The sequence below is a fragment of the Rattus norvegicus genome, chromosome 3 (genome assembly GCF_036323735.1).
Source record: "Rattus norvegicus strain BN/NHsdMcwi chromosome 3, GRCr8, whole genome shotgun sequence".
Taxonomy (NCBI): Eukaryota; Metazoa; Chordata; class Mammalia; order Rodentia; family Muridae; genus Rattus; species Rattus norvegicus.
Window position 1 is genome coordinate 32,874,596 of NC_086021.1, and position 25,772 is coordinate 32,900,367.

The following is a 25,772-nucleotide window of genomic DNA, read 5'->3' on the forward strand; positions in this document are numbered from 1 at the left end:
TAACATAAATGTTGATAGTTTAAAGTCATGGGGACTGGAGACATGACTCAGTGGTTGAAAACGTTTGCTGCCTTTGTAGAGGGCAGGAGTTTGGGTCTCAGCACCCATGTTGGATGACTCACAACTGCCTGTAACTTAAGTTCAGGGTCCCTGAAAGCAACTGCACTGACATAAACACAGAACACAGAAATAAATTATAAACCATTACCGATGGCCTGGGGACATAGCAGGTGTAAGGGCCTGAGTCTGTCCCCAGCAGTGTGCATACAACTTAAGCAAGATTAGAGTAAGATAATAGAGAGGTTTGGGGCTGGAGAGGTGCTCAGGGGCTAAGAGCTCTCCCAATCTTCTCTCAGTAGATAGTCCTTTGAGAAGTTAATAAATGCTGTGGGTTTTCTTCAAGAACAGTCACGTATGGTCAGGATTTTGCCTTCTAAAACTAAGTGTTAACTGTTAAAATGTCAGCCATGCCCAGGGCCTGGTGGCAATCTAGATCCGCAGGATGGATGCTTATTACAGTAGCTGCTAGAGGAGTGCGGCCATTGTGCACGTGTGGGGTTGATGCATCTGAGGGGCTGTAGTTTTAATTTTCATTTCAATTAACAAATTTAAAATAGATAGCCCAGTAGGGCTAGATCTGCAGGAGGCATCTTCCTGTGCTGCAAGGATGGCAGGGGTAGGAGTGGGGTTTCCTTACAGCTGTCACCAGCCCTGGCTTTTATTATGCCGCCTTAGGGCTGGTCGTTTGAACGCCTCCTCTCACTCTTGTCTTCTGAGTGGTGAAGTTTTGAGAGTCTGTTTTATCAGACTATATTTATTCCTTCAGAAACAGAAGTTGGACACCCATGCTTTTCCAGCAAAATGAGTGTTTCTGTAGGGTGTGATTGTTTCTCTTCTGTGTTTCAGGAAAATCAACATTGGTATGAACTGATTCAGGATGCTCAGAAGCGTGGGGCCATTATTAAGACCTGTGACCCAAACTATAGACATGACGCCATGAAGATCCTGAAACTGAAGCCTGTGCTGCAGAGGAGTCTGACCCATCCCCCAGCCACTGCTCCGGAGGCACCCAGACCTCAGGGTGGCTTGCCCAGCAACAGACTGGACAGTGGACTTGCCACAACATCTTTTGCTCCTTCTTTATATCACACACCCTCTGATACTGTTACTTCAAAGGAACCTGAAAGGCCACTTCTTCAAGACCGACTTCGAGATCCACGACTACTCAGGAGATTGGATGCTGAAGCCAAGGGGACATTCCTGAGGGATCCACAGCCCGAGAGCCCCCAGCTCCCTGGGGTAGTCCATCTCCTGGGAGAGTCTGGCTGTCCTGTGCTTTTCCAGGACCTAGGTTTTGTTGTGCCACCATCCACTGCCATCGTTGCTCCTCTGGGCAGCCACAGGTCGCCTATACAGGCTGAGCCACGACCTGCTCACCCTGCTGCTGCCGCCTCCACAAGTAAGAGGAAGTACAGTGACCCAGATGCTGGGCTCAGCCACAGAAGAGAGCCTAGGGCCTTTGCTGGAGAGCAGGGGAGGCACGGCTCTGTGACTCATCATGCGCTGAGAAGCACTGACTTGGACAGGAGGAGGCTGGATGATAGCAGTGCCAAGAGGAGACGGTTTCTATAGTAGCGCCTGGGGACGGGACTGTCACCACAGGCCAACTAGTAGCACCTTACATATAAACTGGGTTTTGTTTTTGTTTCCCTTGAAGAGTCTCTGTTAGAGGAAGGAATACCTTCTGATGCTTGGTCTGTTTGTTGGTCTTGTGTTCAGTGCTTACTTCTTGCCAGTTGTATACACGTGGAGAGGGCATTTGTATGCCTGAAATCTTGTTCTTGAGGTCAGAATTCAAAATGTTGGGAGCTTTCGTTCTGGAGAAAAGGTCAGATCAGAGTGAGTACTGTAAAGGTTAAACTATGAATCTATATAGCAAATGGAAAATTCTTTTAAAATGTAAACTGGTAGACCACATTTCCTTCCTCAGCCTAAAATATTGGTCATTTTCCAACAGAACAAACTTCATGTTTAAAGAGAGAGAGAGGAGGACTGGTCCTTCAACCACTGTGTAGTAGACAAGTTTAACAACCTCAGTACTGGGAGTTAGCCAGCTTTGAACCAGTGGCCAGTGTCTTGAGCTAGGGTTTCTTAGGCCTTTAGAAACCAGCATATTAGTTAGGGGTTGTTGTGCTCATTGGTGCATTTTTGAGACAAGACAGCTCGGCACAGGGCATTACTGTGACAAGTTCATTTACCTGTACTGGTGTATGACTTAGTTTTCTGGCTGAATTTCTTTCCCTTCTCCAAACGGAAGAACAGTTTTTTGAACTGCCATCCATGTTTCCAATGTTTTGTGAGGTTGGTGTAACTGGCGAATTGTAGACATGCTTATGTACCAAAGGGAGGGTTTGTGTGGCTTGTTGGCCTGGCCTGGAAGAATCCAGTTAGGATGTTTGTGAAGACTTGAGAGTTGCCAAGAAAATGAAAAAGGATGCATTTGAAGGGATTTCCATGGGAGCCACACAGGAGCAAAGCAGATAGCTTATCTTCAGGCAGGAGGGAAACGGTGAGAAAGGAGAGCAGCCATGTGGGCTGTAGGACCATCCAGTAGATGAAAGTGCAATCTGTTGGCTCACTGAGGCACTAGCCTGTGTCAGAGCTGCTGAGCTTGTGAGAGGAGAGCAGAGGGGGCTGGAGGTCAGTCAGAGTCAGGGCAAGGGACGGCTGCTTAACCAGTCTGCATGTAGAAGAGCAGTGGGAGTGGGGTTTCTCGTGACTGCTGTACACACAGCTGCTTTGGGGCAAGAAGACAGCCTTAAAAATAATCATTTGCTACTTGGAGGGGTTTTTGTCATCTGTTTTTTTGGTTTTTTTGTTTGGTTGTTTTTTTTTTTTTTTTGTTTTTTTTTTTGGTTTTTTTTTCAGAGCTGGGGACCGAACCCAGGGCCTTGCGCTTCCTAGGCAAGCGCTCTACCACTGAGCTAAATCCCCAACCCCTTGTCATCTGTTTTTAAACAAGAGTTTTTGTTAGAAATTCTGCTGAATTCTGCATTTTGCCAAGTTTCAACACTTGAATTTCCTGATCTCTCTCCACTGGTGCCCAGACATGAACCCCAATATCTGCTGAGCACTTTTGAAACTGGGGAGTAGGTACCTTCTCAAGCGCTTCAGCCTCCTGGCTGTACCCAGCTAGGTGGGAAGGAAATCCTACTCTGGCTAGGGTAGGGAGTTCAGTAAGCTCCTGCATTGGCAGGAGACCTCACTGTCACTTGAACTTGTCTTTCCTAGTGTGTGGGGTGTGCTCAGTTTAGCAGAGACTTGTAACCTCCTAAAGGCAAAAGTATGCTTCTGAGGGGGGCGTAAGAAAACAGCAATAGCCAGGACATTTCCCACTTGACGCTAAAGAAACGCCTTTGTAAAAAGAAGTTTTCCCAAACATGTAGTTGGCCGCTATCTGCCAAGTATGCTGTGGACATTGTGTGTTCGTCTACTGGCTCCCGGCTGGCCACAGCAGAATGTTGGGATTCGTATTGCGCCTGCCTACTTTGTGAGTGTAAGGGTTGCTGGCATTAGACTCTGGCCAGGGGATCCTCTCTTCCAGCAAGCAAACCTTAGACCTTTTCTCAGCAGAATGTAGTTGCGTAACATTAGATTTGAATTCTTAATTATTCCAGTTGGTAAAGGTATTTGGAGAAAAGTGTTTGCTGCGTCCAGTGGCCTTTTCCTAACAGTGCTGTCAGAAATGGTGAACCCTGACAAGATGAAAAGTTCACTTTGTCCTTGCTGTGGTTAAAAGAACATGCCCCGACCACTTTGAAATGTTACTTCAAGGCGAATGTATCATACCTGTCTTACTTTGCTTCTCTCTTGATTTACCACAGTTTGTTCAGTTACGTTTTCATGAATTACCAGGAGTAAATTTGAACAAACACATGTGAATAACTTCCTGTAAATGTGTTTTATAACAAGAGTGTGCTAAACTATTTTCTAAAATTACTTGTGCACTTTGGGGATTTTTCTGTAGCTTGTGTTTTGTATGCTCTGGATTCATAACTGGACTTTGGCAAATAGTAAACCTGTTATCTTTGTTAAAACCTAAAATTTAAGAGAAAATGGAGAAATAAAAACAAACAGGAAAACTGGCCTGGGTTAGAAGTACTTTGTGCTGCTAGGTTAGAGCTGGACGAGTTGCCTGCTGACCCTTTCCCCTGCCAGCTCTGTTTTCATCGCCCTCCTTGCCCGGTCCCTTTAGAATCTGGGTAAGGTTATACCCAGTCCCCGTTGGCACATGGACATACTGCAGATTCCAGCAAGTTCGTTAGTCTGGGGCTGGAGGTAGAGAACACAAATGAGCAGTGACTTGGGACAGGCACTCCTGGGAATGCCAGTGGAGGCATGGCCCATCCATGTCTAAGTTGGGTAATTGCTAGTGGTCACAGATAACTGAGAACACACGCAGTGGCTTACAGAATGAAGCACTTAAAGGGCACTTAATCTGCTTTCCACATCTTGCTATACCCAGTGTGCACTTGGAAATCACAGGGAAGACGGAGGCTGATAATAAATTTGCCCAATGGGCTGAGCACTGTGCCATGGTCACTTCATCTGGAATTTGTTAGCACAGTAGCTGTCAGTGATTAAAGTGACCAGGCATCCCTCTCTGTACCAATCCACAATTGCATGCAGTCCCTCCACTCCCTGGGTTTCACTATTCATTGAGGAATAAATAATTCAGGGGGCAGCATAAGATTTAGCTCGAACGTCAGAGAATTTAGTGTTGCAAGCACCACAGAGGCAGTTTTCTGCACACAAGGGACCTGAGTTATCACCCGCTGCTGCTATAGGATGTGAGTGGAGTTCTCCAATGGCATCTGAAGCCATGGAGTACCGGAACACGGCTGCCTTTCTGTTACAAGTGGGAACCTTTGGCCTTGAAGTCAGCAAAGGACCTTTTAAAAGGTGGTGTTTCTGGCCCACCCCATGATTTCTGATCTAACAGATTAGGGCACAGCTCTTGAAGATTGAGCTCTCGGGTGTTTCTATAGCAGAGCCTTGGGGTCTACCTCCTGTGGAGTCAGCAGGAATAAGGGTCCCATAGGGGTCAGTACATCATCTAAGATTCTGGATGTAGCCCTCCAAGAAAAGTAAATGGGACACCGGTTGCTGTTGAGAGGGGAGGTGCAGCAGGGCAGTGCAGCAGGGCCAAGGGAGGAAACTAAAATGGCCCAACCCATCCTCCCACCAGAGCCCATTCATTAGTTACAAGGAGCCCACATTTCAAAACTGATTTTCCTGAGGGTTTGCTCTTGGGTTTGGACACTCTGGGCTTGGAGATATATGTATAAGACCATGGAGACAGGTTTCCACCACTTCCAAAGCTGTGTGTGCACTTGTTCTAGATAGTCATGACATTCACTCGACATTTTTTTTTAAACAGGCTTCTCTGTAGTCCTGGAATTCCCTCTGTAGACCAGGTTGGCCCTCTGTAGATCTGCCTACCTCTGCCTCCTGAGTGCTGGGGATTGAACCCAGGACCTGGCACATACTAGGCCAGCAATCCATCACACCCCCAGAGATTTCCCTCCCCTTTTAAAGACAGGGTCTCCCTACATGGCCTAGAACTCTCTCTGTGTGTAGATCAGGCTGAACTCAGAGGTCCACCTGCCTCTGCCTCCTGAGTACTGGGATTTAAGGCATCACCAGGACATCTGGTTAACTATCTCTTTGTACTTCTTCATGATACTTATTAAGACTTTTTTTTTTTTTTTTTTTTGGTTCTTTTTTTCGGAGCTGGGGATCGAACCCAGGGCCTTGCGCTTCCTAGGTAAGCGCTCTACCACTGAGCTAAATCCCCAGCCCCCCAAGACTTTTTTTTAACATTTATTTATTTATTATGTATACATCATACAGCTTTCTGCCTGCGTGTATGCTCCTGCAGGCCAGAAGAGGGTACCAGACCTGATTATAGATGGTTGTGAGCCATCATGTGGTTGCTGGGAATTGAACTCAGGACCTTTGGAAGAGCAGACAGTGCTCTTAACATCTGAGCCATCTCTCCAGCCCAAGACTTTTTTTATATATATACTTTTAAATTGTGTGTATCCGTGTGCATCTGGGGGACAAGCATGTGCAGGTACATGCGGACTTCAGAGGCAGCAGATAAAGACATCCTTGGAGCTGGAGTTACAAGCAGTTTGTAAGCTGTCAGACAAGGGTGCAGGGACCTCGTGCAGGCTCTCTGCATGAACTGGAAGGGGTCCTAACTGCTGACCCTTTATAATGGAAATGAAGAGCTCACACCAGTTATCTGTCCACCTCACCAGCCAGATGTTTGGTTTGTGTACACCAGTGGCCATGAAAAACCTTGTACCGTAAGGAGTTTGGGTGTAGAGAAGATTTCAGCACCCCTAGCCTGGAGGATGCAGGTCTCTGCCTGTGGCCTGGTGACTGCCAGGTGCTGCAGCCATCCGGTTAACACCAGTGCAGCCTAAGGCTGCTCTGTCTCTCCCTAGGCTCCTCCCAACGCCTGCAGGGCTAGGCTTCTGCGGAGAGTGCACACCCACCACGTCTGGGGAGTGGGGCTCACATTCTCTGATCATTTTTCTCCTGTACTCTTCGTTGTTTTTGCTTTTAGAAGCAGTGTTTCCGGTGTGAATCACGCATCCTGTCCATTTCCTGTGTTCTGTATTGCTTTGTGCTTTGTGCCTTTTCATACATATCTTTGGTTATATCGGAGGATTTGCTTCTATTCCTCCCCCTCCCCTCCCCCTCCTCTTCTTCCTTCTCTCCTTTCTCCTCCTCCTCCTCCTTTCCAGTTTTTGGAGACAGGCTTCTCTGTAGCCCTGGAATTCCCTCTATAGACCAGGCTGGCCCTCTGTAGATCTACCTGCCTCTGCCTCCTGAGTGCTGGGATTAAAGGTGAGTACCACCACTGCCCCCGGCAAAGGATTTGTCTTAATGTCATTTACTCTATCCATCTAAAAGGCTGAAAAACCATTTCTCACTTGGAAATTCAAACCTTCTTTTCAGAGTTATGTGAATATGGGGCTGGGGGCAGTGGTCATGTCCACATGTGTGTGCTCATAGAGATCTGAATCCCTTGGAGTTGTCGTGAGCTGCCATGTGGGTGCTGGGAATCAAACCCAGGTTCTCGGCAGGAGCAACAAGTGCTCTCAGCCATCGGACCACTTCCTTAGCCCTTAAATTGCATGTTCTGTATCTTGTGTGTGCAGGCACACACACCACAGTACTTACTGCCTGCGGAGGTCAGAGGACAATTTGTAGGAGTTGTTTCTGTTCTCACGTGTAGCTCCTGAGATTGAACTGAGGCAGTCAATCATTACTCCTGACCTTTAGTGACTCACAGGAACTGGGCTCCTTTGTGGCACTTGTATGATCTCTTAGTACAGGTACATGGTGTGCAGTGACCACGTCAGGATGAGAGGCACATTCATCCCTTGAGATGCCTGGTTCTTAGAACTCTTTCCTGCTCCCTTCCAGCTCTTTTGAAGTATTCAACTAGTAATTGTCAATGCTGGATGCTTATCATGCTGTGCAGTATGGAGAGCTTCCTCCTGTCCCCCTGGGGCTGTGCCAGTGCCTGCCCTCCCATCACCCTTCCCATGCCACAGTAAAAATCTCTGAGTATTGCTGTACAGTCTTAAGAAAAAATACCCCATGTTGGATAAGAGTTCATGAGACTCCTCTGACCTTGCTGGTCCAGGGCCCCAGCATCCAGCCTCTGGGCTTTTTGTCTGCTAGCTGTGGAATCCAACTTTACTCTCCAATGCTAGGATTAAAGGCCTGTGCCTCTTATGTCTGGCATGATCTTAACTAGGCTTATGGATATGGGCCTCCATCTGTGACCTCATTCCTCTCCTGGATGCACAGGGGTCCTGGAAGCTGGTCTCCCACCCTCAGGGGATCAAAGGCATTTCCCAGACAAAGCTACCCCCAAGTCTGCGATCCCAGCATGACGACCTGGCCTTCTCTAGAAGCCCCATCACCCATTCCTAGACCAGACCTATCCACTGCCACCCGGTTCTAGGGTTCAGCCAGGCCCTGGGACCCCTTTAGAGCCAGCCCTGCCTGGCCCTCATATCCTTCCTCCAGCCCCTCTATACCTCTTTGGGAATTTTTGGGCCTAGCAGAACCTTGAAGGGGTGGGGATAGGGGTGCTGCTGATCAGGGAGGGTCAGCAGAGGCAGGTGGGCTGTGCGATCAGCCAGAGGGCTTCCCTTGGCTTGGGAAGTCTAGGACAGCCACGTGACAATCTGTGCCTTCCAGAAAAGCCCCTGGGAGTTCCTGTCCCATGACCTCCATTTCCTGGATTCCCAATGTCCCATCCACACCTCTCTCTCCAGTCCGCCTAATGTCCCCTGCCTAGTCCCAAGCCCCAAAGTACCCAACATGTGCAGGAGAGCAAACAGAAGAAGCAAGCCTCACGTCTGTAATCCTTACACTCAAGGCTGGGGAAGGAGGTTTGCTATGGGTCCAGGGCAGCCATGAAGAAGTAAGCAGAAGGGCTCCTGCCCTGACGTTCTAGCTGCTACACGCAGGGCAGTCCAGGAGCAAGGGCATCCCTTGGACACAGTGGGCAGAGGCCTGCAGAGCCTTTCGGGTCCTGGTTGGTATGAATGCTGGGCAGCTGCCTGTTGTGGTTTGCCCTGAAGTTATCTGTATTTTGATGCTAACTCCACTGCCCCAAGGACAGCTGCCTAGTCAGTACTCAGAACTCAGGTGACTTTACCAGAACCACCTCTCCGTTGAATTTGTAAAGTACAGGTGAGGCAGGTACAGGATAGAAGGAGGCCTGTCATTGGAGGAGAAGGAAGGATGGGTGGGAGATAAGTTTGAAGGAAGAGGAGGAGACTAGGAGAGAAAGGAGGAGACAGGAGAGAGGAGAGGGTGAAAAGCCATGGCAGGTGATGTTAATATTCTGCTCTGTGTATTTACAGGTTGTTATCAATGTTCCTAGGGATGGATGGTACCGGGCTTTGTATATTTAAGTGGGCAATTATATCTTATCAATTGGATCTAAGATTATTGTGTTGTGTGTTCTTTTATGTGAAGGTTTGAGTGTAGGAAAGTGTGCGGCTGGGATGTGTTTCCACCCAGATATCTAGCCAATATCTTGGGACACCGCCGCGCGGACCTAGCGGGGTAAAAGACAATAATTACATTTTTTATTTTTATATTTTTACAACAACAGCTGCCTAACTTTGGGAAGGACTAGGGCAGGTGGAAGGGCTGGGACTCATTAGCCTCCAAGTGCCAGGTCCAGCATTGTGGTGAAAGGGACGGGGTGACACGGTTCCTGCCCCTGTAGTATCCATCGCCAGGCTGTGGATCCCCGAGTCTGCTGATGGTTGCTGTTGCCCTGAAGCTGATCTGCTGTCTCATGTGTTTCAACGTCAATCTCTCTTTCTGGGGAATATATTTTCCCCATTACTTGGCGCTAATCCCTCCATAATAAATGAAACAGATGTGGTTCTCAGGAATGAGGAATGGTGGTGGTCATGAGGCTGTGTGGGATGAGGAACAGGCCTCCCTTCTGCTTGGCCTTTGGGGCCATGGGAAAGGACCTAGACAACATAACCACAGCGGCCATAAAAACCTGTGTGGTGGGGCTGGAGAGATGGCTCAGTGGTTAAGAGCACTGACTGCTCTTCCAGAGGTCCTGAGTCCAATTCCCAGCAACCACATGGTGGCTCACAACCATCTGTAATGGGATCCGATTCCCTCTTCTGGTGTATCTGAAGACAGCTACAGTGTACTTATGTATAATAAATGAATAAATAAATCTTAAAAAAAAAACCTGTGTGGTCCTTTGTAAAAACCGCTCATTATGTGACTTGGCCTTAAACTTGGAATTATATGAGGAGACACATGTACCCTCCGGTCCAAAGGCTGCTGTATTAATTAGCCAGGGTGAACTTGGGGACATCAAGGACAGAGAAGAAAAGGCATAGATAGAAAAAGGAGGATTTATTAAAAGGAAAGATGGATGGGTTTATCCTGTAGGAGGAAGGGGTGCATATGATCTCAAAACAGTATTAGAAGGGGTTGGGGATTTAGCTCAGCGGTAGAGCGCTTGCCTAGCAAGCACAAGGCCCTGGGTTTGGTCCCCAGCTCCGGGGGAAAAAAAAAAAAACCAGTATTAGGAGAGTGTGGATTAATGGAAAAGGACACTGGCCTGGGGAATTAGCTTTCATGGAGAGGTGGTCAGTTTTGGACATGAGGCCATGGAATTTCTAGGATAAGGAAATGAAGACTAAAGAATTAAAAGATGAGACTGGACGGATGGCTCAGTGGCTAAGAGCACTGACTGCTCTTCCAGAGGTCCTGAGTTCAATTCCCAGCAACCACATGGTGGCTCACAACCATCTGTAATGGGATCCAATGCCCTCTGCTGGTGTGTCTGAAGACAGTGCACTCACGTACATGAAATAAAATCTTTTTTAAAAAAGATGGATGTAGAAGCCTCTGAAAAGCTCTCCTCGCTCTCCTTGCTGCTTGAAGGGCTGGAGAGAACAGTGCCCAGAGATCGGCGAGAGCTAGCTGCCTTACTGGCATAGATTCTAAACGTTTCCTAAGGAACAATCCTAACCTCAGTGGTCTGTTCACATGAAAACAGCCATTGTAACGACTGCTGTCTGCCCTACCAGGAGATCGCAAGAGCTGTGCCCAGCTGCCCGTGAAGAGCACGCTGTGGTCAAACAATAAGGAAATGTACTTTTGCTTTGTGTTTGGTTTTTATTTCAAAGAATCGGGGGTTGTGGGTAATGATCTGGGATTTTAGAATTTATGTAACCATGGATTTTTTTTTTAAGAAAATGATTAACAATAATCAAAAGATCTGATTAATGTAATTTTAGTAAATAAAAGACTGGGTTCAGTTTCTCTGACCAGATGGAGCAGAGAGAGAGAGAGAGAGAGAGAGAGAGAGAGAGAGAGAGAGAGAGGGAGACAGAGACAGAGACAGAGACAGAAACAGAGACAGAGAGAGAGCCCACCACTGACTTAATCAGCACTGCTCCCACTCATCCCTTTCTCAGGACCCTCCTCATGCTGAAACTGGACCTTGGCATCCAAGGACGCTTGTGCATTATGGCTGTGAGCCCGGCATACTCGTGTATGAGAGAAAAGAGGGAGAAAGAGAGCAGGGGTGAGGTTGTGTCACATGACAGGTATGGAGGTGACAGGGCAGGGGTAACCAATCCATAAGCCAGCAGACATTGGCTGACGACTGGCTTTAGGCCAGACATGTTCTTAACGCCACCAGTGTGAACTCACTGACTCAGAGATATCTCTGGGAGAGCAGTACTCTTGCCGTGTCCCTTTTCACAGATGAGAAGACAAGACACTGAGTGACACTGAGTGATACCCAGTGACTCAAATGCAGGTGGCAAGCCCTAGGCCCTTGCCCTGGGCTGCCATCTTCTCTGGCTTCCCTATTTTGGTTAGCCATGTAAGCACTGGTCAGCTAAGGAAAGTGCCCATCTCCGCTTCTGGCTGTGTCACCAGGGTCATCCGCTTGTCCTAATAGGTTGGAAACCACCTGGCAGCCTGTAGGGCTCCTGCCTCTTCAGGACAGCAAGGTCTCCTTTGCCACCAGAGTCATGTGGTGGTGGTGGTGGGGTGGGTGGACACGGATATGGCCAGACCCTGTCCTCACAGAGAAACATAGCAATTCCCTGTGGAGGTCTGAAGTCCTGCCAACAGCTGAGGCTGCGAGGAAGGAGGCAAAGGGTCAGGAGTCAGGCAAAAGCTGTGCTAACCTTTCTTTTAAGCCTTTATGAGGCTGTAAAAGCAGCCCAGTTAAGAAGGAGGGTAGCGATACCCACCATAGGCGCAGTACTTGGAAGGGTAGGTAGATCCTGGAGTTTGACAGACATTCTGACCAGTTGATTGGTAAGCCCCAGATTCAATAAGACCGTGTCTCAAAAAACAAAGTCTCAGTGGGTAAAGCACTTGTCACAGAGGGGTAAAGACCTGAATTTGGATCTCCAGAATATACACAGAAGCTAGCCAGAGTGGGTGCCTTTGTAATCCCAGCATCCTGTGGGATTGGAAGGAAAGACGAGGTTAATTCCCATAGGCATGCTTGTTATAAAAAATACTAGAAATGTCCATCAGAAATATTGACAGTTATTAGCTCTGAGTAGAGACTCGTGGGTAATTTTAACACAAAAATGACTATCTGGGTGAAGTTGACACACGTTTGTCATCCTGGCACAAAGGAGGCCGAGGAGGCAGGAGGATCAGGAGTCCTCTGCCAGCCTGGGCTGCATAGCAAGACCTCAAAGTATACATAGGTTTTGTTAGCTTTCTCGTGCTTTCCAACTTCCCTATACATTGCAATGTGTACTTCCAACAGGAAAAATGAGTTGGTTAAGCTTTTCTCTTCTGGGCCCATCCTTTCACAATCCCCACCTAGAATGAGCTAGGATGGGCTAGGTGCCTCACTCTGGGGAGGCTAGCTGGATCCTCCCGCACACCCCATTTCTCCCAGACCTTTAAGAGATGCAAGTTGTTCCCCAGATGCCCATAAATGCCTCATAACTGAGAAACATGTTTGGAGGCAAGATTGCCAACGCAGCAGTCCTGTTTATTTAGGGGGCAGGGCCAACGCAGCCTTTGTGCAGAGGGAGCATCCCCTGGCTCCCAGCAGTCAATGGGATGAAGCCAGGCTCCCCAGGGATCCCCCACTCAGAGTAGAAGAGGGAGGTGGGCAGAGAGGAGACAGAGGCCTGCAGAGGCACACAAGGTTTAGGGATGAATCTCACCCATCCATGCTTTCAGGCAAGTCCCTTCCTTCCTCCTACCCTCTACTTGCCCCTCTGTGAAATGAGCCATCCCTTCCTTCTAACACAGTGATTCTCAAACTAGGGCAAGTACACCTCAGCCTGGGCGTTTGTGAGATGCCTATGGATGTCAACACTTGGGGTAGGGGCCCTGGCATCACTGGAGCCCTGGTGCAAAAACCTGGCCCTGGGGTAAGGGCAGGGCTAACATCCTGACACCCAAATGGTGGCTCAGGTGGGTGCTGCTATGAGCTTAGCTGGGTCAAGAGTGCCTCCCCCTCTGCCTGTTCCTTGGGGAACCAGGCATCAAAAGCTGAGCTGTGACTCTGGCTTGGGTGACTTTGCTTTCTCCTTTGCTCCATGGTCTGGAAGATGTTAAGAGTTTCCCAATGGCTGCTGGCAACGTTCCCCTCCACCCTGACCTCCAGTTGAGGTCAGGGCCTGAGCAGTCTGTAGGGACTGGGGATGCCATTCTGATTTACAGTGAGCTATAACAGCCTTTTGCTCTGGAGATGACTGGCTACCCCTAGAGATGCTGACACAGCAAGGCCAGCTGAGAGGTCAGGAAGGACGGAGTGGGTCCCCCTCTCCTCCCAGGCTCCTCCACGACACTACCGGTGACGTAAAGGGGTAAGTGTATGTGGTGGCCTCTTGCAGGAAGGAGACTCTGCCCCACTGTTACCATAGCCCCTTAACAGACCCAGCGGCCTCCTTCTGCACCACAACACCCTTGCTCAAGACAAGAGCCTTGCCAGGAGAGCTTGTCTGCTTCACAGCCCCACCCAACCCATGAGTCAGGCCACAGCTGAGCCCTTCCTACTCCCAGGCCCATTTCCCCTCTCTCCATTATTAGAGTCTCCCTGAGACCTTTGTTAATCCGTGCACACGTCCTTGTTCCTCTACGTCCGGGCAGGGGCTTCTGTCACTGTGGTTCTAACTGCTGCAGGATCCTCCTCCACACCCCAGCCTCCCAGCCATCTGCAGGAAGAGGGCTGGCATCAGCTCACCCTCTGCGTCCCTACTGAGCAGGCCCACCCTGCTCTGGGGAGCGATGTCTCAGGCTTGGGTGTTGATTTTGTGTAGTAAACTGGGTTTTTTGGTTTCTCTCTGAACTCAGTGGATGTTTGGATGTCAAGCCTGGAGAGTCAGAGATTTAGGGAGCAGCCATTTTGCCTGAAACAGAGATCTTGGTTCTCACAGCCTCACATAAAGTCAAGTTTCAGAAGTTTGGGTTGCAGCCTGCCTGGGTCTTCACAGAGGCAATGTCTGCTTCTGCTCCACCATCCTACGTACGGGTCATTCCACTCATGCTCAGCCTGCTGGCTCCTGCCTCCACCCTTTGGACTGAGTACCAGGGAGAGAGGCAGAAGAGGGACTGGAGCCAGTGTGACCAGGGTCGGGGGAAGGGCTTTTAGGGACTTTCTGGAAGTCCCTTCTGTCATTTCTGCTTATTTCTTATGCATGTTGGGGTTCATGTATGGGGTCAGGGACCTGACAGAAGCCGCCCTTGGAGTTTGGAACTGACTCCTGAAACCTAAGGCAGGGGATCAGAGCGGAGAGTGGCCTGAGGGGCAGTATCTGGTCTCAGTCGATCAACGTTCCGTCTTCTGTCCTCCTCCCAATTCCCAGACACGGCAGCTCTGTGTAATGCTGGCTGTCCTGGTTGTGTAGACCAGGCTGGCTGAAACTCACAGAGATCCGCTTGTCTCTGCTTCCTGAGTTCTGGAGTTAAAGGTGTGTGCCATCATGCCCAGCCTGTGTTCAGCAGAATCTTAGCTTTGCCTCGGAGACTTGATCAAAGGCCTGAGGATAGCCCAGGCTAGAAAGAGCAGTTGGCAGATAGCCTACAAGGAGGTGACTCTTGTGGAAGCAGAGGGCAATTAGGAACCTGGACAAGGAGGCGGGGGATGCTTGGAGATGGAAGGAAGGAAACTGGACCTCCTGCAGGGTGAGCAGAGGATACTGAGCTGCAGACACTGGGCCGGCTTCAGTGACCTGTTGGGTCCTCACATACCAAAGCGCCTAAGCCAGCAGGTGTAGTGCCCACCTCGGGACACACTGGGCAGGCAGGCAGCAGCCGGGAGTTCTATGTAACTCCCATTGGTCCTGAGTCAACACATTTATCCCAGACGGCCACAGAAGCGGGTTACAAGTCAGCATGGGGTTTAGCAAAATTCTAAGAGTTCTCCCCGAGTTCTTCCTGGGGCTTCCACAGCAGAGACCCTGGATTTGGAGGAGCTGTAGGAAAGGGGTAGGGCACCTCTGTTTCTAGAACCACCTACCAGATGCTGGCTAGCATCTTGGCTGAAGGTAAAATTGGGGGAGGGTACAGTGAGAGGACAGACTTCGAAGAGTGGCCCCAATAGGGAGTCTTTCAAGCTTTTTTGTGGGCTCCTTTTTTTATGCAAACCTTTGGAATGTCTATCAACACAGGAAGCAAGCAGGCAGAGGCAGCTGTGAAGTTGCTTTACTGTGGGCTTGTACACCATCAGCCACCCTTGGTGACCAGCTCCCACCCGAGTCCCTCCTCACAGGGACAGTGGATACAAACAAAATAGTTCTCTAGAAAACAAGGTTTCCACCCCTTCCCGCCCTTTGTCCTACCCCTCCCCCAGACAGTGAGTACCTCTGTCTCTAGGCCTCCTTGGGGGCCTGGGGTCTGGTGAGTGAAAAAAAAAAAAAAGAAAGAAAGAAAGATACAAAAGAGAATCAAGTCAGTGACTAGAGTTGTAGGCAACTGGAGTTCCAGGTCCGCTGGCTGGTGGTGGCAGCCAGGAACAGGCGCTGGGGTGTGCACAAGAGTTCTGTGTGTGTGTGTGTGTGTGTGTGTGTGTGTGTGTGTGTGTGTGTGTGTGTGTTGTGTGTTGTGTATGGCAGGACTTGCGGGTGTTGGGATGAGCAGCGTTTCTTCCCAGTCCCTGTCTCACCACCAGCAAAAGAAAGGAGGAAGAGAAGGGGGGAGGGGTAGGAGGAGCAAGTAAAGGAGGAGAGGAAGGAGGAGGAGGAGGAGGAGGAGGAGGAGGAGGAGGAGGAGGAGGAGGAGGAGGAGGAGGAGGAGGAGGAGGAGAAGAAGAAGAAGAAGAAGAAGAAGAAGAAGAAGAAGAAGAAGAAGAAGAAGAAGAAGAAGAAGAAGAAGAAGAAGAAGAAGAAGAAGAAAGAGCAAAGAAAGAAACATGGGAAAATGGAAAAATGAGAAAAAAATAGAGACATTAGGTCATAAAAAAACTCAAAGTCGCAGTCCGCCGAGCCAGGGCTCCACAGCGCCCCCTGTGGCCGGCGAGGGCAGTGCCGGGCGGGGCTGGTGAGAGCGGGCGGAGCAGGGAGGGCAGGAGGACTCTGCGAGTAGCACCTGGGAGCAGCTCGGCCGCACCCGTATCGCCGCCGGGCCCGGGACCCCCGGACCCCTAAAACGGGCTCAGCAGGTCAGACGGGCGGCCAGCCCGAGCAGCAGCAGGCATCCGAGCAGGGTGTCGGGGCGCGGGACGGTGCCTGGCGCGCGGTCACAGTCCGGGCCAGCGTCGTCGGCGAGGTCACAGCGGGGCTGCTCGCAGCGAATGCCGGCGTAGCCAGGCGGGCAGGCGCAGCGCTGGTTCTGCTGGCAGGTGCCGCCGTTCTGGCAGAGCAGCTGGTCGTCGTCGCACACATTGGCTGCGGACAGGAGGGGACAGTTGAGGCAGCTGTAGGGATGAACTGAGTTTCTGCAATAGGGGGCTGGGACACTCCCTCGGTGTGGGGGGGCGGTACTTAGGACGCACACCGTGGGAAACAACCCTGCAAGGTGGGACCTGGCCCCTACCTGTCTCCCGCCAGTGACCCCCTTCTCTCTCCCGTTCCTCCCCCGCAGTGGCGCGGCTCTGCAGAAGTACTTGCTGTCTGTCCCCAGAGTTTTGCATACTCTGCTGCAGGTACCTGGATCGCTCTGACAACCTATGTTCCTCGTATCTCCCCAAGCCTTCATTTCTTGAGCGCACACTCCAGAGCTCTCAGCCAACTTTAGTCATCTCCCCTTCAATCCTTAGCTCTCCTCCTTCCTGGCTCGCACTTGCCACGGACTCCGTCACTGGAGACCGGGCAATGCCCACTCGAGCTCACCACCCCCAACACACTTTGAACCCCTGCCCATGGTTGCATCAGACCCTTCTCACGGCAGTCACGTGTTCAAAGCCCATACCCCAGGCAGCAGCAGGCCCACGTAGGCCCCTCCCATCATGCTGAACCACGCCCCCAGTCTAAAGCCTCTGCCTTCAGGGGCTGGTCTACTCACGGTAGCATCCTTGGCGCCAGTAGTGTGTAGGAAGGCAGTCGTCGCACTTGGGCCCCACTGCGCCCTCCCTGCACTCGCAGAAGCCTGTCTCGTTGCAACGATCGTGCACAGAGCCGATCTGGTTACAGTTACATTCTGGGGGGAAACAAGAGGGCACGTATAGCCAGAGTGGCCTGTGAACACCTACAAATGGGTCCTGCCCCAGGCCCAACTTCTATAACCCGCCTTTATATCCTTCTCAGCTGGGTCTCTTGCACTCCCTGACGAAGCTCCCCACAAGGCTGGTCTGTACTTGGGACTGCTGGAGCATTCACATAGCGAGAAAAGGCTCTAGAGTTTTTCCTCTCCTGGCCTCCAACATTTTTTCTAGTTCCACTGTGAGGGCTGAGCCGGCCCCGTCCCTTTCTGGACAGCTGAAGGGGGCTACCAGTTCCAAACTATGAGTGTGACAGGTGTCTCATCAGGAGACTTCAGTGTGGAGTGTGTGTGTGTGTGTGTGTGTGTGTGTGTGTGTGTACACGTGCACACGCACGAATGAGTCTGCATGTGTCCTTGGCCCCCAGTCCTTGAAGCCCAGTCCTTGACCTGAGATGGAGGCACAGACAGACAAGAAAGGGCACTTCTAATCAGATCCATTGGCTCTACCCTGTCCCTGCAGCTGGCCCTGTGTGACACTGGCAACACAATTCTGCTTGATCACTTTAGAGTTGATGGAATTATCTGAAGGCCTCAGCCATGATCCGGAGTGACAGCTCTAGCTTTGCAACTGATCCGTGGGGGATGGGGGTGTGGTGGGGGGATGGGCTGACTGATGGCTAAGACCTGAGACCTGTCTGGCACCTGCTGCAAGCAGGTCGGAAGATGGACAGTCCTGACTGCCGTTCTATATTACTGGGTACCAGTTGGGGGCTATGGGTTTGGTTTTTAGGGTCTGTCTACTGTCCAGGCCCAAGGAGTGCCAAGAGGCTTCTCTACAGAAAGGCAAATGTGGACCAGAACACTGAAGAAAGAGTGGGTGCCTATGACAGCAGGCACAGTTTCACAGCTTTAGATGGCTGGCTCTAAACTCTCTTTGAAGGACAGTTTCAACAACAGAGGAGAGATAGAAACTGCTCACCTAGTAGTCTACTGCCCAGCTTTCTCTGGGGCTAGAGAGGGCAAGGGACTGGGCAACTTCGCAGAGCAAGTCTTCTGCTCCAACTAGCACCTATGCTTCCAGTGCCAACACAGTTGGGGGTCACTAGTAGTGGATCTGCCCCCTAGAGATGCTCAGATGAAGGGGGCCTTACCATGGGGTGTCCGCACCTCCAAAACTGATTCTGCTGGGTTTGAGGCCCACCCCGCACCTGGTGCTTACCGATGCAGACGTTCTCGTCATCCAGCTCGGCAGAGCCGTTGCGATAGTAACCCAGGCGGCAGTGCTGACAGTGCTGGCCTCGAGTGTTGTGTTTGCAGCTGACACAGGTCACCACGTTCAGGAAGTCAATGTAGCTGCAGCGGTTGGAGTGCCCGTAGCACTCACAGTCTGGACCAGCCGAGTAGGAGAAACAGCAGTGGTCAGGGAGCATTGGGGGAGTTGGGGGAACAGGGATACAGAGAAGGACATAGCCAAGGATATACAGGGAGGGTGACAGGAAGCATCTTTGGAGGGGGATCTGGAAGGGGTTTCAGGTCAGGGACACTTCTGTAGCATGTGGATAGAGCTCGCCCTGCAACCTTTGAGTCCCCAGGAGGCCTGTGGGAAGATAGTCAGGGAAGCCGGGGAATGCTAAAGTCTGACTGGGTCTTAGGGCAAGGTGCTGTGTGAAGGATGCCCACATGCTGGGGCTGATTAGGAGGGCAGGGTCATGCTGTAGGCTGCATTCACGGAAGGGCAGTGCAAAGGTTCCATGCTTGCTCTAGTCCCCTCAGGGCCTATGGATGGAGGAGTCACACATGGATGTGGACATGATGTGGACATGATGAAATGGGACAAAGAACCTTCCTCCCATGCTGCTTTGGAAGAGGAAAGCTGGCTACTGTCTCTGCAAGTCACTGGCCTGAATGTCCCACGAGTTTGACTGGCATTGAATTGCTAGTTTCGGCGAGACTCAGGGCACCAATCTCCTGGCTTCCTCTGGCCTCAGCCCAGCTTCTGAATCTCACCGTTCAGTTTATACCAAGGAAAACCACCTCTGAGCCATTGTGGGAGCTTTTACTCTTTCTATCCCACAAATGATTTTGGTTTTGTTGTTTTAAGACAAACCCAAGGAGGTTTCAGGTAGCTCAGGCTGACCTTGGACTCAAGAGTTAGCCAAGAATGACCTTGAACTTCTGGTCTTCCAATCTCCGCCTCCTGGAATTATAGTCATGCAAGTCCACACCCAGTTAATGCTGTGCTGAGACTCTAGTGCAGACTTCCTTCCTGTGTGCTAGGCAAGCACTTTACCAACCACACCACATATTCAACCTGCCACTCGAGGTTCTCAGGCTGACCTTCCAAACAACTCTATCAACTCCATGACTGCCTAGGCCAAGGATCCTAGGATCTGGAGTAGCAGAGGTCAATGTGGAGGGCCACTTTTCCTTCAGCAGGATGGGCCATCAAGGGACTCCGTAGCCCCATGCCATTGGACATGAAAGCTGGCCACCCTTGGAGCAACTATCCCTAGAAGGCTTCAGCTCCCTTTCTTGTGATGAGCAGGGTGGTGCTGACCTGGTCTCCATATTGTCAATGCACAAGAGAGCCTGAAGAAATCTTTGTGACACATCTAAGAGAAGCTGGTAGAGCCACTCATGGCTCTACTTGACCTGACTCTTTCTTTACCTTGGCCTTCCAAAGATGCCAGGAAGCATCCTCCAAATCCTCCCAAAGAGCCTTGCCAGTGACCTGGGTGTCCCAGATTCCATTCCAACCAAGACAAGCCCCTGGGCCACACCTCCCAGGGGAGCCAGGACAGGCTATTTGTGGCAGCTGCTTCTCCTGCCATGTGCCTGCCCACTGTGCCTGAGTTGCCTTCTGACTCATCCCAGCTTTTAGCTCCCTTGGGGCTGGAGAGACTCGGCTTAACCTTGACCCAGCTATTCTGGGAGGCTTTTCTGAGTTGGTTCCTACTAGCTAGGTCTGCCCTGCACCGTCTTTCTCCAGGGACCTGGGGAGGAGGTGGGAGGCCTGACTCAGGCCGTCTTCTTACCTTGAAACTCTTCAATGGGTATCACCTGAGGAGATCTGGGCTTGAGCTGGAAAAGTGTAGAGTCCTTGGCTTGGGAAGGGATGGCGACAGGGATAGTCACAGCTTAGAGAGATAAGAAATGGGTTCTTATACCTGCCATGGTCCAGCCACCAGGGAAGCTATCACCAAGGGAGAAGCTAAATCAAGGCTTCGGAGTGCCTTGGGTCAGTCCCAGGCAACCCTGTTACCTGTTCACATTTAAGTAGGGAGAGACTACATGGTGTAGAGTGTGGGTCTTCTCAGAGTCCCAGGCTGAAGCATCTTGTAGCCATGACAGTGGGTAGCTACTTACTGTCTCTGGTTCCCCGAGGACACCTACACATCTTCTGGAGCAACCCCCAACTACCTTCTCCTGCTCTTAACACCCTCTACTTGCTGACACTTTTGTCATTTGCTGACACTGAGAGACATGTGGCTGTTTGAAAGCAAATGGCACCGCACTTCTGCCCTTTCTCTCTGTCTCCCAATCTCCCCTGGTCAAATCTCCAGTCTAAACCTGGCATTAAAGACTGTATCTTGGGACTGGAGAGGTGGATGGTTCAGTGCTTAAGAGTGCTTGTTGTTTTTAGGACGTGGATTCAGCACCGTGTGTTAGCTCATAACTGACTGTAACTCCAGTTCCGGTGTTCTGACCTCCATAGGCACCGGGCACAAACGTAGTGCACATACACACATGAGAGCAAAACACACACATAAAATAAGTATGTTAAATATTTTTAAGACTGCATCTTCTTCCCCTCAGAGGACATCTTTCTGCTCTAGCTAGGGTGGGTCCTTTGCTGTCCTTGAAAGTGTCATTAAGCCAAGAATGCAGCAGCAGTATCCTTCCCTGCCTGGAATCCCACCAGGGCCCGGGTCCATTCTTGAAGGTAAGCACACCATTATCACAGAGAACACAGGCTCTGTACTTCCCCCTAGGACTCTGTGGCTTTTTAGTGGGCCAGGGCAGGAGATGACTCGTGTATTCATCTCTAGAGAGGACGTGTTGATTGAGGAACCTCTAGGATGCTAAAAGAACGTCTGACCCCACTAGTTGTGCAAACATTTGCCAGTAGAGGGCGCTCAAAGCCCGGCTCACTGCTCATTCTTTCAATGGGGAGGGTAATGGAGGGGAACTTTTGATGTTGAATGGGGTGGGGCAAGGATAATAGGACAGAGAACAGGTCAACTAGGAACAACTTAGGACAACCTTCCTTTCAGAGGAGTCAAGCTAGCCCAGGTATATCCACATCCATCTATGGCTACAGGCGAGCCCCCTGTCCTGGGTGTTTCCCCACAGTTCGAGAACAATTAATTCTCTTGACCTAGTCCCGGGGGCTTCTATATGGCTCATACCCTCACTGACAAGGGTTTTGTTAGGTTGACAAGTCTTTGCCTCAGGCTTCCTCTGCCACCTTCATTTACTCACAGCCACACCTATTTTGAGTCCATCTGACCCTCTCTGGGCTTCACCAGCTGCCTAGGTATCCCACATGTGACCCACATATTGAGGAGGGAGAAGAGAGGTTCCGGAATGAGGAACGTCCTTCCATACCCTCTGAAGCTCTCGGAAAAGGGTTAGAGATGTTACGTACTGGCTTCCAGTAGAGGCAAAGTTGGGAGTAAGGGTAAGGGTTCTTCGTCTCAGTGCTTTCACTCTAACTTCTGCCCCCTCCCTTTCAGTCCTCCCCCACCCTGCTACCCTTACTACAGGGGGAAGGTCTAAAATGGAGCTCCTGGGGTCTCAGGCCTGCCATAGGTCCTGCCCCCATACCTTCTGCACTGGAAGACACCTGGGGCCAGAAGGAGCTGTCCCCAAGGGGTGCCACAGTAGTTGGTTTGGTCTGACCTTGGGAGGAAGAAGAGAAGAAATCAAGTCATTCGAGGGATGATGTCCCTACCCTTCAGAGGCTCCTGTAAGAGGCAGCACCACAGGCTCTGTCTACCAGGGTCCAAACTCACTACAGAGGCAGCATCTACACTATTGAAGCTGCAGAGGACGTGCGCACACTGATGAGAGGAGGCCCCCATGCCTGAGGCTCTGTGGGCTTTGAATAGTTCTTCCTTCACCGGGCACTGCTTTCGAAAACCCTTCCCTCCTTGGATGGTTTCTGTTCCAGTTAAACAGCCAGAACAGGTCCTGTGTGTGAAGACACATTCCAATGCTGTGCTGGGGGATGATGTCCTGGCCAGGGTGATAGACACACTGAGAAAAGTTCTAGAAGGTTCCCCAGAGTGTCCTCGGATGTCTAATTAATTCTCCTTTCTGATCACTGCCCTTCCACCTCCTGATCCTTGGCTTGAGACACCAACTGCCCCATCCCCAACATTCAGTTCCCAGAGCAAGGAGCACAGGCAGTATTCGCTTTGTCAAATTCAAAGGACAGAACTGGGAGAAGATTGTGGGGGTGGGGGGTCAGGGGAAGTTGATGTCTTCCCCTCTGGAAAGGGATTATTTGTGGTGGTTGATGGAGAAAGAAAAAGAAATTCTACTAGGTAAAAAAATGGCGGGAGATTCCCAGCTGGGAGCCTGAAGCCTTTGGACATCAAATTGACATTAATACAGTATTCAGTGAAGAGACAAGACCGCAGGACCCAAATTGGCAAGGGCTTAATTAGAGCCCTGGTAAAACCACCCCGAAGGCATCTTGCTTCTGAGCTTGGATTCCCCCACCCCCTTGAGGAGGCTGGGACGGATTTGGCTCTCTAGCCTGGCTTTCAGGAGAGCACTGCCTTCCAGACAGCATCTGGGGCTGGGGTTTCAGGGCCCAGCTGGGCTGTAGCTAAAGAGGCCTGAGAACCCGGTGGAAGGCGCTGGGTCCAGGAAGAGAAAACTTGTGGCTGCGTTTTGCTAGGACATGCTCAGGTGTCCTGTGTTGTGTGCCAAGACTAGACAGAAGGTCTTTTGGAACCAAGAACCCATGCTAGCTGGGTTTTAATGGTGGGATCACCTCTAAGCACCTGAGACTTCAGGGCAGTATCTCTGAATGGCAGAGGGGACAGGGAGTGAATGGAGTGAGTCAGCCCTGTGCTCCTGCTTGGATTGTGGATTTCCTGGGACCGTGGGAAGCTCTTTCTCCCTCTCCCTCTCCCTCTCCCTCTCCCTCTCCCTCTCCCTCTCCCTCTCCCTCTCCCTCTCCCTCTCCCTCTCCCTCTCCCTCTCCCTCTCTCCTCTCCTGTCTTTTCTCTGTCTTTTAAAAAAACAGCTTTATCGAGGTATAATTTGCATACCATAGATGCAGCAACTTCTTCCTAAGCCTTCGTCCTCTCCTCCAGTGAGACTAGCAAGATAACACTGTCCGGCCAGACACCTGCATGCAACTGGGACCCATACCAAGGGTATGCCAAGTGTCCCGGGGACTCTGGGCACAGGCCACACAAGAGCTAAGGATGACCTAGATGCGGAAGATGCAGGCTGCTGGCTGTTACCTTGAAGCCACTTCCTCCCCTCAATGCTCAGCCATCCAGCACGGGGCTCAGAATTGCAGATCTGACAGTCATTGAAAGTTTGCTGTTTTTGCCTGGAAGATGGGCATACCTCCTGCTCACTAGCAAAGTTCTGGAATCAGCCACTTCTGTAACCCAGGGGGAGTTTCAGAACTCAGGCCCCACCTCTGGAGAGAGCTCACTGGCCCCCCTCTGCCTTCTCTGCCCCACAACATTTACACGAAGGCAGCTTCCAGGTAGGTTCAAGGTTTCTCAGTACCTGACAGTCAGGGCCTGTCTCCCACCTAGGAGGACCACTGCTCAGCGTCAGGTGGAAGCCCCCACCCCTTTCTGCTTATTTCTGCCCCCCCCACCATCACAGGTTCAGTAAAGTCCAAAGGTCTCTGAAGGAGGCCCAGGATGCTAAGCTTCAATGCCCAGATTCCTCCACCTCAAAGGGACCCCAGACAACAAAGGTTTCCCCTAAAAGTCTTTATCTCCTGATTCAGCTCCCTACACAATTCCCCACAGAGAGGTTCAGGGAGAGCCCCTGTGGTGTGGTCCTGGGAAGGTGATTTTCTCAAGGCTGTCTGTTGACCTGAGAGGCTACCCTGTGAAGCAGACAGAGATAGGACAGTGTGGGGTTTGACCTCTTCCTCAACTGCTTGAGGAATCTCTATCAGATGTTGCCCACCATGGGGCAAGGGGTGTCTGGTCAGGGACAATGAATGAAAGAGAAGAAAGGTCAGGACTATCCAAGGAATAAGGAGTTTCAGCCAGGTCTCCCCTGAAAGGGTTGGGGAGGGATGGGCTGCTGGAGCCAGGAGAAAGCTACTTGGCCACCATCTTGCTGGTACCCTCTGGCAGGAAGAATCGTTTCAGATTCCCAGCATCTGCAGTGGACCAGACCTGGTAAGACTTTCCCAGGTGAGTCCAGAGGGCCACATCAGGAACCTATACCACTTGCATGCACAAATCCTGCTTCAGGAGGGCAAAGAGTCAGCCAAGTCTGTAGGCCTGTGTGTATATGCACATGTAGATCTTCTGTAAGGCAGGAATTTGGCCTGGGCCTGTCTCACGATCTCTACGAATCCAGCCCTGTTTCCCCCCTGGCCAGCACCTGGACAGAGGACCCAGTAGGTGAACCAACTGGGGACAGATCCTGAGCCAGCTCCATGGACACACAACAAACCATGTCTGAGTGACAAAGAACTGTCTCTGGCTGAATATCTGGGTGGACTTGCTGCCATGGGCACCCTCCTACAAGGTCCCTGTACCCTCCGCTACACTGGCCTCTGGGCCTTTCTTTACAATGCTTGGCGGGACAAACAAGACAATTCTGGGAGTGTCAGGGGTTGCCTTGGCTAGGACTCCTGATGGAATGGCTTCCTGACACAGCCTGGGGACCCCCTCAGTCAGTGCTTTCATGGGGCTAGATGCTAGCAGTTTCTACTCTAAGAGGCAGGCGCCTGGTCTCCCCAGGTGAGGAAGGCAAGAAGGGAAGGGGCGGGCATCCCTGGTGTACTGTCATACCTACCTGTGGGGTGCGGGGTGCTTGGGGCTGTAGGGACTTGGATGGTAGATGTGGAGGGAATAGAAGTGACTGGGCCCCTCCTTGTGGCCTCAGTGGCCATAGGGGCTTTGGGAGCAGGGATTTTTCTGGACCTGCTGGTACCTGGCAAGACATGGAGAAAGTAAGAAAGGGTGGGTGGGGCATCTTGAGACTCCTTCCCTTACTCTGATGTCGGGGCCAGTGTCGCTTAGAGTCCAGTTTCCTTCTGCCCGCTAGCATCCCAGGCTGTTTGAGACAAGGCAGTGGGGCAGGGTGTGTCCCCACAGAAACATGATGAAGTCCTCAGAAGCATCCTTAAGGCTCAGGGTCTGCCACAGTTTGACACTGACAAGCCCTTTCCTGCTGACTCTTGGGAGTAGTAGAAGATGCTTTGGGGCAGGGGCTATGTTTGCAATGCCAAATGAGATGCTGCCATGCACAGCCACCTGGCCCCACTACATGCTTGGGAGGACCATGTGGATGGGAGTCAACAGGCACCTACATCAGAGCCCCTCACCATCCTTGGGATT

General features: G+C 51.1%; 2 protein-coding genes across 18 annotated transcripts in view; one reads left to right on the forward strand and one right to left on the reverse strand.

Annotated features, from left to right (window-relative positions):
* The window catches only part of Setx (senataxin), a 52,970-nt gene extending 48,825 nt beyond the window's left edge, over positions 1-4,145 (forward strand). For all 3 annotated transcript variants that reach the window (XM_006233887.5, XM_006233886.5, NM_001427280.1), the window contains 1 exon segment: positions 907-4,145. In XM_006233887.5, the coding sequence (XP_006233949.1) occupies positions 907-1,632 (726 nt within the window). In that variant the 3' untranslated portion in view covers positions 1,633-4,145.
* Positions 4,146-15,260: 11,115 nt separating this feature from the next.
* The window catches only part of Ntng2 (netrin G2), a 59,177-nt gene continuing 48,665 nt past the window's right edge, over positions 15,261-25,772 (reverse strand). For 8 of the 15 annotated variants that reach the window (XM_017591833.3, XM_017591829.3, XM_006233800.5 and 5 more), the window contains 6 exons: positions 25,228-25,365; positions 22,039-22,113; positions 20,247-20,348; positions 18,431-18,598; positions 17,074-17,208; positions 15,261-16,457 (listed from right to left, as the gene is read on the reverse strand). In XM_017591833.3, coding sequence (XP_017447322.1) covers positions 16,225-16,457; positions 17,074-17,208; positions 18,431-18,598; positions 20,247-20,348; positions 22,039-22,113; positions 25,228-25,365 — 851 coding nt within the window. In that variant the 3' untranslated portion in view covers positions 15,261-16,224. 15 annotated transcript variants of the gene reach the window in all.